At 60.2% G+C, this 14,782-nt stretch overlaps 2 protein-coding genes across 2 annotated transcripts; one reads left to right on the plus strand and one right to left on the minus strand.

Annotated features, from left to right (window-relative positions):
• The first annotated feature begins 3,754 nt into the window (after nucleotides 1-3,754).
• Nucleotides 3,755-5,688, plus strand: AVP (arginine vasopressin). The gene is made up of 3 exons (XM_037147817.2): nucleotides 3,755-3,904; nucleotides 5,155-5,356; nucleotides 5,489-5,688. Exons 1-3 carry the CDS (start codon nucleotides 3,785-3,787, stop codon nucleotides 5,656-5,658), a joined length of 492 nt encoding a protein of 163 aa, XP_037003712.1. The 5' UTR covers nucleotides 3,755-3,784; the 3' UTR covers nucleotides 5,659-5,688.
• A 4,510-nt stretch (nucleotides 5,689-10,198) lies between these two features.
• On the minus strand, nucleotides 10,199-10,983 carry LOC119051201 (oxytocin-neurophysin 1). The gene is made up of 3 exons (XM_037147838.2): nucleotides 10,864-10,983; nucleotides 10,376-10,577; nucleotides 10,199-10,254 (listed from the first exon to the last, which is right to left on the minus strand). Exons 1-3 carry the CDS (start codon nucleotides 10,981-10,983, stop codon nucleotides 10,199-10,201), a joined length of 378 nt encoding a protein of 125 aa, XP_037003733.2.
• Nucleotides 10,984-14,782: the final 3,799 nt, after the last annotated feature.

Here is a 14,782-nt window from a genome sequence, read left to right on the forward strand (position 1 = left end):
TCACACTCACACTCACACGGGCACGCTGGGGCCCTGCGCCTTCGCGCCTCTGCGCACACGAGCTGTTGATCCTGTGCCGCGCTGCGCCCCTCTCCCCGGACTCCCCTTCAGCCTGCGGTCCCCGCACCGCAGCCCCTACTGCAAACACACCCGGAAGAGGCCGCTGCGCGGCGGCCTCCCCGCGCCCCTCGCCCGCGGGGCCCCCGGCGCAGCCCAGAGCCCTCACCGAGCTCCGGGCGCTCCCGGCCGCCGGGACGCCGGGGCCCGGGCGCCCAGCAGAGCGGTGCCCTGGGCCTATTTCTCGGACCCGAGCGCGGCCGCCGCTGATGGCGACGAGTGAGCTGGACGCCGCGCTCCCGACCCCGGCGGTCAGCGCGCAGCCCTGCCCGGCCCCGGGCTCCCGGGCGCCGCCGGCGAGGGGCGGGCCCGCAGCAGACCCGTCTCCTCGGTGCCCGACCGCGGCCGCCGCAGCCGCCCTTCGGGTCCCGGGGCCCAAGGCCCACGGGCCTGCTCTCTCTCCCCGACCTTCGCTCTGCCCCCCAGCCCGGCGGCATCTCTTGCTCTTTTGTGTCGCTGCTTCGCGGGACATGGATGCGAGCAATCCCCGCCTTCTCCCCAGCCCAGCAAAGGGAGCGAGGTCCGTCCTCGGGGCAGCAGCCGTTGGTCCCCTCGGGACCCAGACCCGCTCCCGGGACCTGGAGGTGGGACCGAGCCCCCAAAAGTGTGTCCACCCACACGGACGACGTGCAGGCTTTTATTAGGAAAAGACTCTGTCGAAACACTTTTTCTTGTAGGTCTGCTTTTTATATAGTTGCTTTTGGCAATAAGAATTTGTATGACGTCTTTTTATTTCCGATTTTTTAAAGCTTCATGTAACCCCATCTAGAGATCTGATGAAGACCCACATGTAGCTCCCGCGACCTGACTGAGATGTGAGGTTTTTTCTTTCTTACTCTGGGTACAGATCCAACTGAGTTTCATACCTGTCCAGCTAAGGCCCAGCATTTTTCTTTTCTCAAAAAAACTTTTATTTAGCCCTGGCTGGTGTGGCTCAGTAGATTGAGGGCTGGCCTGCGAATCAAAGGGTTGCTGGTTCAATTCCCGGTCAGGGCACAGGCCTTGGTTGTGGGCCAAGTCCCCAGTTGGAGGTGCACAAAAGGCAACCCCACACTGACGTTTCTCTCCCTCTCCTTCTCCCTTCCACTCGCTAAAAGTAAATAAATAAAATCTTTAAAAGAAATTTTCCTATTTGTTCATTTTTTTGAGAGAGAAACGTTGTTTTGTTGTTCCACTTCTTTATGCACCCATAGGTTGTTTCAAGTCTGTACCCTGACCGGGGATCGACTCTGCGTGTGCTCAACCATGCAGAAGGCTGCTAGCAGGTTACGTAAACGGAGAACACAGACATGACCTCTGACTTTGGCAACATGGAAGGAATTTATGACCTTGATCACAGGAGATTCAGTAGCTTGGTTTGGGCACCAGCGTGAGGGGAGAGAGTGGAAAAGAAAAGATTAACTTCTAAAAATGGCAGATGGACCGCAATGGAAAACATAGGCAATCCCTAACTCCAGGGAACGTAAAAAGTTGCTCAGTGAAGGAAAGATCATCATAATATACCACATGGATTAGCTAGGAGGTGCCTTTGAGTCTAGCTCATAATGCGGACCTAACCACAATGTCATCCTTATACCAAGAACACAGTGGATGTGGAGGAGATGTGTGGGGGGAGAGAGAGGGAAGACTGGAAAGAACTGAATCCTCCCTTTTGCAGTGATGGGTGAATCAAGATCTTGAGCTGAGTGAGGTGTAGGAGATTGAGGACGGAGGTGTGAAAAAGTAGCTTTGGGAAGGGGACATAAGAGGGGATTGTACAAGGGCACAGGGCTACTGAGAGGGCCCATGTGGCATGTGAGGGGACATATTTCCAATGCAGCCAGTCAGCACAGAAGTGAGACTTTCCCAGCTCTTCCAGGTTCCAAGAAGGTGGTGTCTGGCATCTGTGCAGAGGCGCTGTCCCCTTTCTTCCAGGGGCTGTGGTGTGGGTGGCAAGCCTTGGAATGCTGAGGCTGGTAGATGGGACTGGTCTGCCCCAAGGCCTGAGCTCTGCATTAGTGTGACCCCGCCCAGTTTCAGAGGGTAACTCGGGCCTGAAGTTCAGAGAGAGTCAGGTGCTGGGTGTGGGCACCAACCCACAGAGTCTCAGGACAGTGAGAGTTCAGAATGGCCCTCATTCCAGGGCAGGAATAATTGAGAATGTTCCTCCTGGGTTAACCCAAAGAGGCACTGTCTGAAAAAATCTCTTTGGCTGTCAATAAGAACAGTGACATTAATGATACTATACACATAATTAACTGTACACAGGCGCAGGTCCTCTTCTAAAGCTCTTACATATTCCAATGTTTCAGTCCTCACTGAGCCCGTGAGGTGGGCGCCCGTATCCACCCAACTCCACACAGGAGGAGAGCGAGGCTCAGACGGGATGTCGACCTGCTCAGGTCACGACGTTTCCCACCAGAGTGGTCATATTGCAACAGGCCACAGGGCTCCGGTGTCCTCACAGCCCCTAAGGAGACGTGCCCGCAAAGCTTGACATCGGATTCTGAGTGTGGAAGGCCCCTCCCTGGGACACCGGCCCCTCCTCGTGGTACTTGGTGGGGAGGAGGCAGCCCTGTTCCCCGGAGCTTCTTTGCAGGACACTTGAAAGGAGGCCCAGGGCCTGGGGGCTCCAGGAGCTGGAGGTAGTGTGGGGCCCGAAGACTCTCTCCCCTGGCTGGGTCTGTGTGACCATGGCTCCTCCACTCCTTTGCTTCCAAAGCACCTGTGCTCCCACCCCTAACCCCATCCTAGGATGCTACCTGTTTTGATCCCCAAGAGTAGGGTCCTGGTAAGGGTAGCAACTGGGGCAGGCTGGCTGTCAGGTCCCATGGGGCTCTCCCCATTCCTCTGACCCTCGCTGGGTCCCCAACCCGCATGTTCCTGCCTGGGAGGGGAGAGATGGTCACATGTCAAGAAGCTGCCTCCAAGGCCCCTGTTTTCTGAGTGTCAGGACCCTGTTTTGGGTGGGTCCATGGGAAGAGAGCATCCCCGGCTTCCCCAGGAAGCCTGGCCCACCCCCTGTGGGATCGTCGCCCAGTCCCCAGTCCCCGGAGGCTGTGGCGGCCTGGTCCCCGGGCTGCAGGCAGCCTCTCCTTTCTCGGTGCAGCCAGTACACAGAGCGCCCTTCACTCCACCTTGATTGTGTGAGGGTCTCGGTCGGCTGGCCTCTCACAGTGCCAGCCCTCCTGATGGGGTCCTGCAGACCTGCAGCCCCCTTTCTACCATTTCTGGGCCAGGTAGAACCCTGTTCCTGACACACCAGCCCCTTGGGCTCCACTCACCCCTTCACAGGAGGCCATGTGGGGAGACGGGCCCACAGACCCCTGAAAATACGGAGACAGTCCCAAACGACCCTGTCTGTCCCTCTCCCCAAGTCCTGAGAGCTGCAATGGCAGCCTCAGCAGCTCCTGCCACGTCGCAGCCACACCGCTGCCAGTGACAGTAGTGAGGCCCGCAGCCCTCCCCCACCAGCCCCTGCACAGTCAGGCACACATGTGTCCCCAGGCGCCTGAATCACTGCTGACGGCTTGGGACCTGGTGGCCGTGGGCTCCTGGGGAGCCACTGGCGGGGGGTGGCGGCCACGTCACCTCAGAGGAAACACCTGTGGCCATAAATAGGCAGCCAGGGAGGCAGCACAGCACAGCCCGCAGAGCAGCACCACACGCTGTGCCCACCTGCGCCAGGATGCCCGCGGCCATGCTGCCCGCCTGCTTCCTCAGCCTGCTGGCCTTCTCCTCTGCCTGCTACTTCCAGAACTGCCCCAGGGGCGGGAAGAGGGACCTGTTCGACCTGGAGCTGAGACAGGTAGGACCACTGCCCATCTCAGGGCTGCTGGGAAGGGCAGAGCCCCAGGGCTGCCACCACACGCAGGGGCTGGGAGAGAGGAAGCCCTGGCACAGGCGGGCTTCAGGGGGTGCCCTGCAGAAGGAGCCAGGCTTGGCCTGGATGGGCAGAGGGGCCGGGGCAGGCAGGCAGGCGAGGACAGGCGGAAAGGCTTCCTGGACACTGCGCCAATCCACACAGGGATGCAGTGAGAGGGGTGTCCCCAAAAGCTGGGCTTGGGGCTGGGTCAGGGGGAACTGGGCAGTGAGGCCTCCATGTGCCCGTGGGGCCTCTCAGCCAGCAGTGGCTGGAGCAGCCGAGGCTCCGTCCTTCTCAGCACCGGAGGCCTTCCCCACCCGGCTCCCAGCCTCTCCCAGACAGAGGCCTTGGCCTCCACACACACGGCCATTTCCCGAGCTTGCCTGGGTGGGAGTTGCTACCCGAGCATCCTCCAAGGAGGTTCTGCTAGGCACCTAGCCCACTTCTGTCCTGCTGCATGTCCTCTCCATTCTCTACTCTTCCGTTTTCATTCGAGCTGAAGGAAATCCAGGCACCATGCTCAATGCCCATTCTGCTCAGGTACAGGAAGCTCAGCCCTGAGCTGTTGAATAAACTGAAGTGGGTAGGCCAGCGAGCAGCAGATGACCCTGGGCTCTGCTTGGTGCCTGAGGAGCCTGGGTCACCTAGGGGCCTCCCGCTCCTTTCTAGGGCTCAGGCCCCAGCCACCTACCTGGTGAGTGCGTAGGCAGGTGGGCAGAGAAGGCCAGAGAGGGGACAGGAAGTGGGAGGAAGGGGCTGGAGGTATCGGAGGGGGCAGTGGCCTGTCTGCATGGGGGGTGACCTGGAGATCAAGCTTGAGTAATGGGGGCAGGAGAGATAGGGCTGCATTTCAGAGACAGTGGAGGGCAGCTGAGAGAGGGGTGCACACCAGGAGGCCCCACGGCTGAGGAGAAAGGTCCCCCCGGCTGCAGCCCATGGGAGACCCTCACCTCAGTGGGGGTGGAGTGGGGGTGTGGGGGAGGACGCACAGTGTGACACCAAGAGTCACTCTGAGTCACCTGTAAATCAAGGGAGGTTGGAGGATGTGGGCTCTGCTCTTTGACCCCCTTTGGGGCCAAAGTAGCGCCAGGGCGACCCGGAAACTCGGGTCCATGCCCGCCCTCCCCACACAGGGGGGCTCTGACCCCCAGCCCCGGCTCAGCCCCCAACGGGCTCGCCCCTTCCTTCCCCAGTGCCTCCCCTGCGGCCCCGGGGGCAAAGGGCGCTGCTTCGGGCCCAGCATCTGCTGCGGGGACGAGCTGGGCTGCTTCCTGGGCACGGCCGAGGCGCTGCGCTGCCAGGAGGAGACCTACCTGCCGTCGCCCTGCCAGTCCGGCCAGAAGCCCTGCGGAAACGGGGGCCGCTGCGCGGCCAACGGCGTCTGCTGCGATGAAGGTGCGGGGCCGCGGCGGGCGGGGCGGGCCGGGTCCCGCGGGCCGGGGTGGCCCCGGGGTGTGAGCGGGCGGACGGGGAGATCTGGGTCTGGTCCCGGGGGGCCCGGGCGCGCTCAGCCCCTGCTCCCCGCAGAGAGCTGCGCCTACGAGCCCGAGTGCCGGGACGGCGCGGGCTTCCACCGCCGCGCGCGCTCCGCCGACCAGAGCAACGCGACCCAGCTGGACGGGCCCACCGGGGCCTTGCTGCTGCGGCTGGTGCAGCTGGCGCGGGCGCCCGAGCCCGCCCCGCCCGGCGTCCACTGAGCCCCTGCCTGTCGCGGTCCACCCCCTCCCCACCCCGTGAAACTCTAAAAATAAACTTTTAAAACGCACTGGTTGGTGTCTGTCTCCATCCCTGAGGAGGGGGAGGGGAGAGGTCGGGGAGCGGGCGGGAACCTCTCCCCAACACACGCCTGCCCGACCTGTCCCTGGGCCCAAAGAGCAGACAGATCCACCCAAGAGAAGAGACAGGCCCCTTAAGAAAAGCGATCCTGGGCCAGCAGAGCTGCTGGGACTGGGACAGGCCACCTGGGGGTGAAGTGGGGCAGCCAAGGCCCAGAGTCAGCCTGCAGGGGTGAGGTCCCCAGGCAGAGGGACAGAAGTGAAGGGAGCAAGGTGGGGGGAAGAATTCTGGGGACAAGGTAGGGAGCGATGTAGAGATGGGGTGGGGGGGAGAGAGAGAAGGCAGACGTTGAGGGTGACAGAGAGAAAGACAGAAGGGACAAACCAAAAAGGGACCAGGGGTCTGGTTTCCATTTACATCCCAGGAGACTGAGGGACAAGCAGCCTTGGGGACCCTTCCAAGACCCCAGATTCCGGATGCAATGTCTGTTTCATCATGGTTGTGCCATGTTTGTGTGTGGCTGTGGGTGTGCAGGTGTGCAAGGGGTGGGGGAGTGGGACCGGCACCCCCAGACCCAGCACAGGGCCAGGTGCCGTCTGTGGCTGAGGAAGCCAGGCCCCCCCAGCTGGCTTCTCAGCCAGCCTGACAGACAGACCTCGCTGAGACCCCGGCCACGTGTCTCCACCCCGTGTAGCCGTGGGAAGCACACACACACACACAGACATGAAAATAATTTAGTGACATACCCCGAGAATCGTGACCACAGTCACAGACACACTGTAGGCCCTGGGATACACGTTCACAACCACAGACACACTCACAGGTGCAGACATACAGACTCCAGGAGAGACAGGCACACACACACTCACACACTCACACTCACACACACTCACACACACTCACACGCACACACACTCACACACACACACTCACACACACACTCCCATTCGCTCCAGGACACAAGGACTGTCCACCCTGTGAAACATGCATCTTCAGATCAAAGACGTCACATAAAGTGAGGCTGACACTGTTCTCCGTCCCTCTGTCCTTCTTTGTCCTTTCTCTCCCTTCTGCTCTTTACCCCCGTCCCCTCACTCGCCTCCCTTCCCTTCGTCCCCAACTCCTGGGTCCTTTCTTGCTTCTCTCTTTGTCCCCTACACCCTCCCTCCGCCTTCTGCCCCTCCAGCCCTTATTATGTCCCATCCTCTCTCCCTACCAGCTGTGTCCCCTGCGGCCTCTCTTTGGATGTCTTGCTCCAGGTCTTGGGGACACAAGAGGCTCCCCCTCCTCCAGAATCCTCTGCTGACTGGAGGCCAGCATGGACCGCAGCTGAGAGGAGGCGCTCTGAGCTGTGACCCCAACAAACTGCCTTAGGGCACAGCCTGGTGACAGCCTCAGCCAGCCCTGGGGGTGGGGGAGGGGCAGGTTCGGGCACCAAGCCAAGGTCAAGCTCTCTCAGGGCCTTAAACATCAGCTTTGTTGTCACCCCTGAGCCTGCTGCCTTGAAGGGCGGGGCCAGGGGTCGTGAGGGCTTTGAGCCCCGCTGGTGTTGGCTGATGCGGTCTCTCTCCTCGCCTGCGTTCTTTGTCTTTTGGGGTCAAATCTGTGGTCCTGGTCTCTCAAGAGCCCCTGTGCTGCAGGGTCCCCCGGGGTTGACCGTGTGACATGAAGAGGAATCACAGCAGTGAGTGCCCACTGATGCAGGAGGTGTCTCTAGTTTTCAGACCAGACGCCCTGGCCTGAAGGCTCACCCAGCTCCGCGGGCTCACCTTTGTGGCCCAGTCCTCAGGGTGCACACAGAGGTTGGTTTGTTTTATAAACTAGTGTTATTTCATAATTCATATGTACTGATTTGCACCATTTAAAAATTTTTTTATTTTAGAGAGAGGGGGTGGGAGAGAGAGAGGGAAACATCCATGTGTGGTTGCCTCTCTCGCGCCCCTACTGAGGACTTGGCCCATAACCCAAGCATGTTCCCCGACTGGGAATTGAACTGGCGACCCTTTGATTCCCAAGCCGGCAGTCAATCCACTGAGCCACACAAGCCAGGGCTGATTTTCACCATTTTTAAAACAGATTTTATTTATTTATTTTAGAGAGAGGGGAAGGGAGGGAGAAAGAGAGGGAGAGAAACATCATTGTATGGTTGCCTCTCCCACACCCCTTACTGGGGATCTGGTCTGCGACCCAGGCATGTGCCCTGACTGGGAATGGAACCAGTGACTCTTTGGTTTTGCAGGCCTGCACTCAATCCACTGTGTTATACCAGTCAGGGCTGCACCATTTTCAGCAAAGCAAACTTGGGGCATCTTTTCGTAGAACATTTACCTCTCCTACCACTTTGGGTTTGGTAGCTCTTATTACAAGAAATCTCACACACACCAAAAAGTGGAGCCACTAGACTGAGAGGCCTCAGGCCCCCACCCCCTGAGCTATGACAGCTGCCAGCACCAGCTGCTTTGTCTCATCTCCACCTGGACTCCCCTCCCACCCCCGGGCACCTCGAGGTCAATCCCACTGTCATACCGTTCACCTGGGAAACTTCCAGGCACTTCTCCACAGACACGGGTCCTCTCATAGCCATGACCGCAGACTGTTGGCACACACTGCAACTCTCGACCACAGGTCCCTGCACGCGCACCCGGGAGACCTGGCAGGCTCGGGCCCAGGGCAGTGAGTGCGGCAGAACAGCGAGCTTCTTGTTGGTGGAGGGTCTTGCCTTCAGTTTGTAAAAAACGCATCATCTGTGAAGCCTCTAAAGTGAAGCACAGGTGCCTGTACCACCCAATACTCAGGCGTTACTTGAATATCCCCAGATGCTCCACGAATCCATCTGTGCAGTTCATTGATACCTGAGACCTTTTTCCCTGAGGCAGAGAGAATATCAATCCTCCTGGCCCTTCCACCCTCCTATCGTCCTGAACTTTGTGGACAGAACAGCTTCCAACCTTGTTCTGTGTCCCTTACAGGCAGGTGTGATCCTCTGACTTTCCTGGGTGTATGTCACCTAGAGTCACCTTGCCTGTTTAGTTCCACAATGAAATAAAACTCCTCTGTTGCTTGTCATTCCCCTTTTCCCTGTATTACTGCCGAGACTAGTTCTATACTTTCTGAGATGCGTGCAGGGAGGCATGCTACCGGGGAGTGGGGGCAGTGAGTGGGTTCACAACGCAGCAGTTAAATGGAGGGAGAGTTGGGAACTGCCGCCCCGGACCAGCCCCAGCACTCTGGGGTCTGCAGGGGGGGTCAGGGGGTTCCCACAAGGACCAGAGGCCCTGGGACTGAGCCAGGAGGGAGAGTGACGAGTGAGAGCAGGCTCGCCCTGGGTGGGCCGTCCTGGCCACCCAACAGCTTCACTTGGTCCTGAGTCCGTCTCCTAGAAGTTCTCCCAGCTCACCCCTCAGGCCTAGCTTGCTGCCACCTCTGGGACGTCCCCAGGAGAAGAGGTGACAATCAGCCCCTGTGTTGTTGATGCCCGAAAAGAAAGCAGTACTGGCTTCTGGATTTTGGGAAAGCATGGGACAGTGGGTGGCAGGGTGTCAGAAAGGGTGAGGGGACGCTGGACTGAGTCCCAAGGTGAGGAAAGCTGGACGAACGCCCCTCTGCTCTGTGTAAGCACCGGGCTGTGGAGTGCATGCTGGGCACTCATGGCCCAGAGCAAGGTCCGGGGGTGGGGGAGACCCCGAGTTCTCCTCTGCTGTGTCGGGTGGACATGCAGGCTGGGAAACGCAAGACCAGGTGTCTCTCTAGTGGAGGAGCGCGGTGTCCTGGGTGCTTTCCAAGCGACCACCGGCCTCCCACGACCTCCCTCAGATTCCCGTGGGCGAGCATCCCGTCCTCCAAGACCGAGTGAACCGCACTTTGCTCTGAGTCATCTGCTCTTTTCCTGAATAACCCTCAGGGCAGCCCCGGGCGCGGGGCCACAGGAGGGACCCCTCCCCGTGTCTGGGCCCCTGTTGGTCCTCCTCTCTGTTCTCCTCGTGCCTCTTCGTACAGAACTTTTCCTGTTTTCAAGAGCTTGTGGCAGGTGTGGCATACACACAAAGGTGAACCAATGACATGTGCAGGCAGACGAATGCTCACAAACTGGGCACAGCTGTTCACTTGCTCCCCGGCCGAGACACGGAGCAGAACCAGCCTCCGGGAAGAGCCTTCACTGCCCCACTCAGGACGGCCGGCGCCGCGGCTGAGCCGCGCCTGCTTCTCCAATCTGTTCACCGACTCTCCGCGTGCACATCTCCCCTTCGTCCGGACCCCGTCCCGCTGAGTTGCCCAGAGCTGCACACACAGGCCCAGCCACGCCCTTCACAGCCCCCACCACTCCCCCCAGGCTCCCCTCCCAGAACTGACACTGAGACTCCGGGCGAGTTGGAAGGGGGCAAGCGCTTTATTTGATTCTCGTTTCCTGGGGCGGCTGTGGAGGGAGCGGGGGTGCGGCCCGACTGTGTCCAGGGCCCAGGCTCAGCGCTGGGAGAAGGCGGCCTGGGGGTCGCAGGCGGGGTCGGTGCGGCAGCCGTCTGCGAGGAGACACGCGGGTCAGGGCCGTGGCGCGTGCCCGTCCGGTCCCCGGGTCGTCGGTGCGGTCCCCAGCCCCTGCCCCCCGTGTCCCCCAGCCCGTCCCCGGCCGCGCCCGCTCACCGGGGCTGCAGCAGATGCCGCTGGCGGCGCAGCGGCCCGCGTCCCCGCAGGGCTTCTGGCCCGACTGGCAGGGCGACGGCAGGTAGGTCTCCTCCTGGCAGCGCAGCGCCTCGGCCGTGCCCAGGAAGCAGCCCAGCTCGTCCCCGCAGCAGATGCTGGGCCCGAAGCAGCGCCCCTGGTCCCCGGGGCCGCAGGGGAGGCACTGGCGGGACAGCCGGGGATGAGCGGCCCGGGGCTGAGCCGGGGCGCGGGGTCTGGGCCTCGTGGGTGGGGAGCGCGGCCCGGGGAGCGCAGGAGGCTCGGTCCTCCGGGCTCAGCCGTGGCCCCCAAGCGGGCCCAGGAGGGGAAGCCACACCGAGGACCTGCCTTGGGTCCCGGGCCTGGCGGCTGCGGGGCTGGGCGCGGGTCGGCGAGGCCAAGGAAACAGCGGGGCCCCCGGGCCTCGGGTGCCCGGCCCCGCGCCGAGGAGCGAGGGTGTGGGAGCTCACCTTGCGGACGTCGAGGTCCATCGCGGCCCTCTTGCCGCCCACGGGGCAGTTGGTGATGTAGCAGGCGGAGGTCAGCGCCAGCAGGCCGAGCAGGCAGCCGGCGAGGCTGGGGACCGCCATGGCGCGGGCTCGGGTCGGAGTTCTGCGGCCTGGCTGGGTCTGGGAGCCGGTCTTTTTATGGCCGGAGCGGAGCGGCGGGCCGAGCGCTGCCTAAGAGGGCGGGCGAGTGTGTGGTCACGGCCGGCGCTGCGGGTCAGGCCCTGGCCGCGGGGCGCCCTGTCATTAGCAGGGGCCATTGGGTCGAGGTCACTGCGTTGGCTGATGAACGAACGCGTGGGGAGAAAGGGAGGCCGCGTGGCGGCCTGAGTCTGTCAGAGAGTCAGAGAGAGGGAGAGGCAGAGACGGACAGACAGACAGATAAGACAGACAGAAGGTGTGGAGAGAGGGAGAGAGAAAGAAGCTGCGGCCCAACTGAGGACTCTGTGGTTCCAGTCCCAGTACCCTGGGGGGTGCAGCAGGGCCCTGGGACCCTCCAGGCCAGGAGAGGCAGTGGCAGGACTGGGCAGGACTCCCCACCGTCCTCTTGTCCCCCACTCATGCTTCCTTGTCCACTTTGCTCAAAAGCTCTGTTCTGGAGCCCCAAGTTTCTGGTGTCCCTCCTCCTCCACCACGCCAGTGTTTACTCTCTGGGCACCTGGAGCAAACATAGGGAGAGACCTTTATCTTTCTCTAACTTCCTACCCAAAGTCAGCCTTTCCTTCAGCTAGGAGGGAGGAACAAACCACAGGGATTTGCGGTTCCCGGGGCCTTGTCACACCTCCAAATGCCAGGTGCCCCCTCTCAGCTGTGGCAAGGCCTCTGCCCGTCGCCTAGGCGCCCCCCCCCACTCTGTGCCGAGGGCTCTCCCTGCACCTGCCCCTAGATCTCGTCATCTAGTGCTTTTAGGTAGCACGTTGGTGTCACAGATTCGCTGTAACATTTTGAACCTGAACATAAACAAGTTTTGTTTCCTTTGTAATCTCAGGTCTCTGTGTTATACATTTAAGAACCGGGCTTTCGCTCTGGCTGTTGTAGCTCAGTGGATGGTGGATTGAGCGCGGGCATAGAACCACACAATCGTGGTTCGATTCCCAGTCAGGGCACATACCTGGGTTGCAGGCCAGTTCCCAACAGGGGACTCATGAGAGGCAACCACACATTGATGTTTCCCTTCTTTTCTCCTCTAAAGATAAATAAATAAAATCTTTTTAAAAAAGGACCGGGCTTTCATTTTTCATTTTGACCACCTCTGAAACTGGTACCGATGGAAAACGAGAGATAGACAGATGCCTTGGTGGGAGGGGCGAGGTGTGTGTCCTGAACAGGGTGATGCGCAGCCTGGGTGCTATTGAAGGAGGGACTTGCCACCCACAATGGGAGTGTGGTCAGCAGAATGGTCTTTGGTCCAGGCTCCGCCTCAGCTCCAGAAAATCACCTGGGTCATGGCCCCCCTTCCAGGGTGGCCCGTACCCCATGATGGGCCATTTTCACACAGTGCTGGGCATCTCTGGGGCCAGCATGTGGGTCTCCCTCTGCCCAATCCTGTGTCCACCCCTCCTTTCCACAGGTGAGGGTCCCTAGGGCCCCCGGGGATAACCATCTGCTCCTTCAACTCCATCTCAGTCTGCTTCCTGGGGAAAGAAATGGATAAGACCAATGTCGGAAAGAACACACTCAACTAGAACTTTCCCTGATGTGAACCCAGGGGAGAGGAGCCTGGGATGGCCCCGGCCAGCCACACGCTCTTGTTGACTCTCCCAGAGGAGGGTGCTGAGGCCATCAGGTCACAGGGCCTGTTTGCCCCCAGCCACTGGTGGGAGCTCCCCAGCACCAAGGAGCTGGTCGGGCCGCCCTGGAGCACCAGTCAGCAGCCGGTCTTATTGTTCAGCCAGATCAGGGCGTTGGCATGCTGGGCTGGGAGGCCCACAGTCTGACCCTGGAGAGGGCCCCAGAAGGGTCTCCCCCCGCCATGTGTGCACACTGACCTCACTGAGCTAACACCTGCACATACATGACTGTAGCATGACGGCCCCCACAGGGCCGGCCTGCCCTCATCTGCTCCACACTGCCCGTCTGAAGATGCACTGGGGCCCAGCACAGATGCTTGGAAATGCCAGAGAACCAGGGGCTGAGATTCTGGGGGCCAAGGTGGGCAATATTAAACATAAAGCTATTTCAGCAGGTTAGGAGCCAGTGAGTTCTAAGGTACAAGGTGCCCACTATAAAATTCATCATGTGAGAGTGCAGTCTGAGGCTTCAGTAAGCAGTTGTGGGACCACCCGCAACCCAGTTTCAGACACTGCCATCTCCGGAAATCCGTCCCTCACCCCTCGGTGCCAGCACGGCCTGCCCCCACCCCCTGCCCCAGGGAACTGCTGACGTGGATCCACCTGCTCTGAAAACTCCACGGACACGCCCCCAGGCAGCATGTGGTGTCTGGGGTCTGGCTTCCTCCACTTCCCGTGGTGTTTGGAGGTTGACCCCAGTGACTGGGTGTCAGGAGGTCATTTGTCTGTATTGCTGAGATGGAGTCCAGGCAGGGAGCACATTCTGTCGTCCATCCAGCAGCTGATGAACATTTAATTGCTTCCAATTTGGCTATGATCAGACTCTCGCTATGAATACTTATGTGCAAGTCTGTGCAGGGCCATATGTTTCCATTTCTCTTGGGTGGTGACCTAGGAGAATTGCTGAGCCATATATTGAGTGTCTGATTTGCTTTTTAAGAGGGGAGCACATCACCTCCACTCTGGGGAAGCGCTCCCCATGGTCCTGGTGTGGAACCAGCTGAAACCCTGTGGACGGGCCCCCCAGCGGTGGCTGCGGGCAGAGGAGGGCAGAGAGGACTTGGAGATGCTGCAAGAAGCTGTCCCGCACAACCTCGGATTTTCGTGCTGAAGCCGCCCTCTCTGTCCCCATGCCAGAGAGGCTGGGCGGTGCCCATGGAAATCTCACAGCTACAGAGAGCGTCACCAGCCCAGCCAGCAGTATGTCACTTCATCTAGGCTTTCGGGACTGCTGAAGAATTACTTTTCTTTGCTGGGGCCAACCACTCTCTCCCACGCCACAGTCTGGGGAGGGACCCCGGCACCAGGTGCAGAGTCATGACATAGTGCACCCAGCGTGGCCTGTGAGCTGGCCCCGCACTCAGCCTTCAACAGGCTACCTGGCTGGTCTGGAGGCCACTCCTCCTGTTGGGTGGTGCCCGGTAAGACCAGAAAACCCACTGCCCCCCTCTTTCCCTGTGGAGGGATAGCCTTCATGCTGTGTGAGGCATTCAGTGTGTCTGTGACCGTGGGACGTGGCTGGCTGGGCCCCAGACAATGGTGCCCACGTTTGGTCTCTGCCATTGGAGAGCTGGGCTCTCAGCAGTGGCGATAGCCAGGTCAGCCTGGGTGAGGTGAAGTCCCTGTCACTGATCCCATGCTCACCCTCTATCCCTGCCACCGAGACCACATTGTTCAACGCTCCAAAGGGCACCAATTGGGGTGGAGGGGATAGGGGATGTCTGATGACCCAGCTTGTGCAGCGGGTCTTTCTGGTGAACTTCCAACAGGGACACAAATCTTCTCCAACTGCAGGTCCGTTCTGAGACGTCCATCCACATAGTCTTCCACACGCCCCATCTCAGCATCCCCCAGACATATTTTGCTAACTACCCAGTCCTTTATTCCAGCCAAACCATTAGCCAGTTGTCCATCTCTATGGTTCTCTCGCTCCAGGGAACGTGGTTGCGATGGAGCGTTTGGGGACGATCAGCTGGAGAAACTCGTCTCCTCACTGTCCTTTAGGGCTGCGCACGCGCAAGAGGCAACACTGCCGCCATCTGCCCTCGGGATAGGAGCCGTCTGAAAACTGGACTCCATGTGTTGCCTCTTTG

Source organism: Artibeus jamaicensis, unplaced genomic scaffold (assembly GCF_021234435.1).
Source record: "Artibeus jamaicensis isolate MK-2021 breed Jamaican fruit bat unplaced genomic scaffold, CSHL_Jam_final contig_685, whole genome shotgun sequence".
NCBI classification, from domain to species: Eukaryota; Metazoa; Chordata; class Mammalia; order Chiroptera; family Phyllostomidae; genus Artibeus; species Artibeus jamaicensis.

What these genes read in the sequence shown, in the direction of transcription:
- AVP (XM_037147817.2), top strand. Translation starts at nt 3,785, where the DNA reads ATGCCCGCGGCCATGCTGCCCGCCTGCTTCCTCAGCCTGCTGGCCTTC. An exon ending in TCGACCTGGAGCTGAGACAG is followed by an intron (nt 3,905 to 5,154) that starts GTAGGACCACTG and finishes TTCCTTCCCCAG; the next exon opens with TGCCTCCCCTGCGGCCCCGG. An exon ending in CGGCGTCTGCTGCGATGAAG is followed by an intron (nt 5,357 to 5,488) that starts GTGCGGGGCCGC and finishes TGCTCCCCGCAG; the next exon opens with AGAGCTGCGCCTACGAGCCC.
- LOC119051201 (XM_037147838.2), bottom strand. Translation starts at nt 10,983, where the DNA reads ATGGCGGTCCCCAGCCTCGCCGGCTGCCTGCTCGGCCTGCTGGCGCTG. An exon ending in TGGACCTCGACGTCCGCAAG is followed by an intron (nt 10,578 to 10,863) that starts GTGAGCTCCCAC and finishes CTGTCCCGCCAG; the next exon opens with TGCCTCCCCTGCGGCCCCGG. An exon ending in CGGCATCTGCTGCAGCCCCG is followed by an intron (nt 10,255 to 10,375) that starts GTGAGCGGGCGC and finishes GTCTCCTCGCAG; the next exon opens with ACGGCTGCCGCACCGACCCC.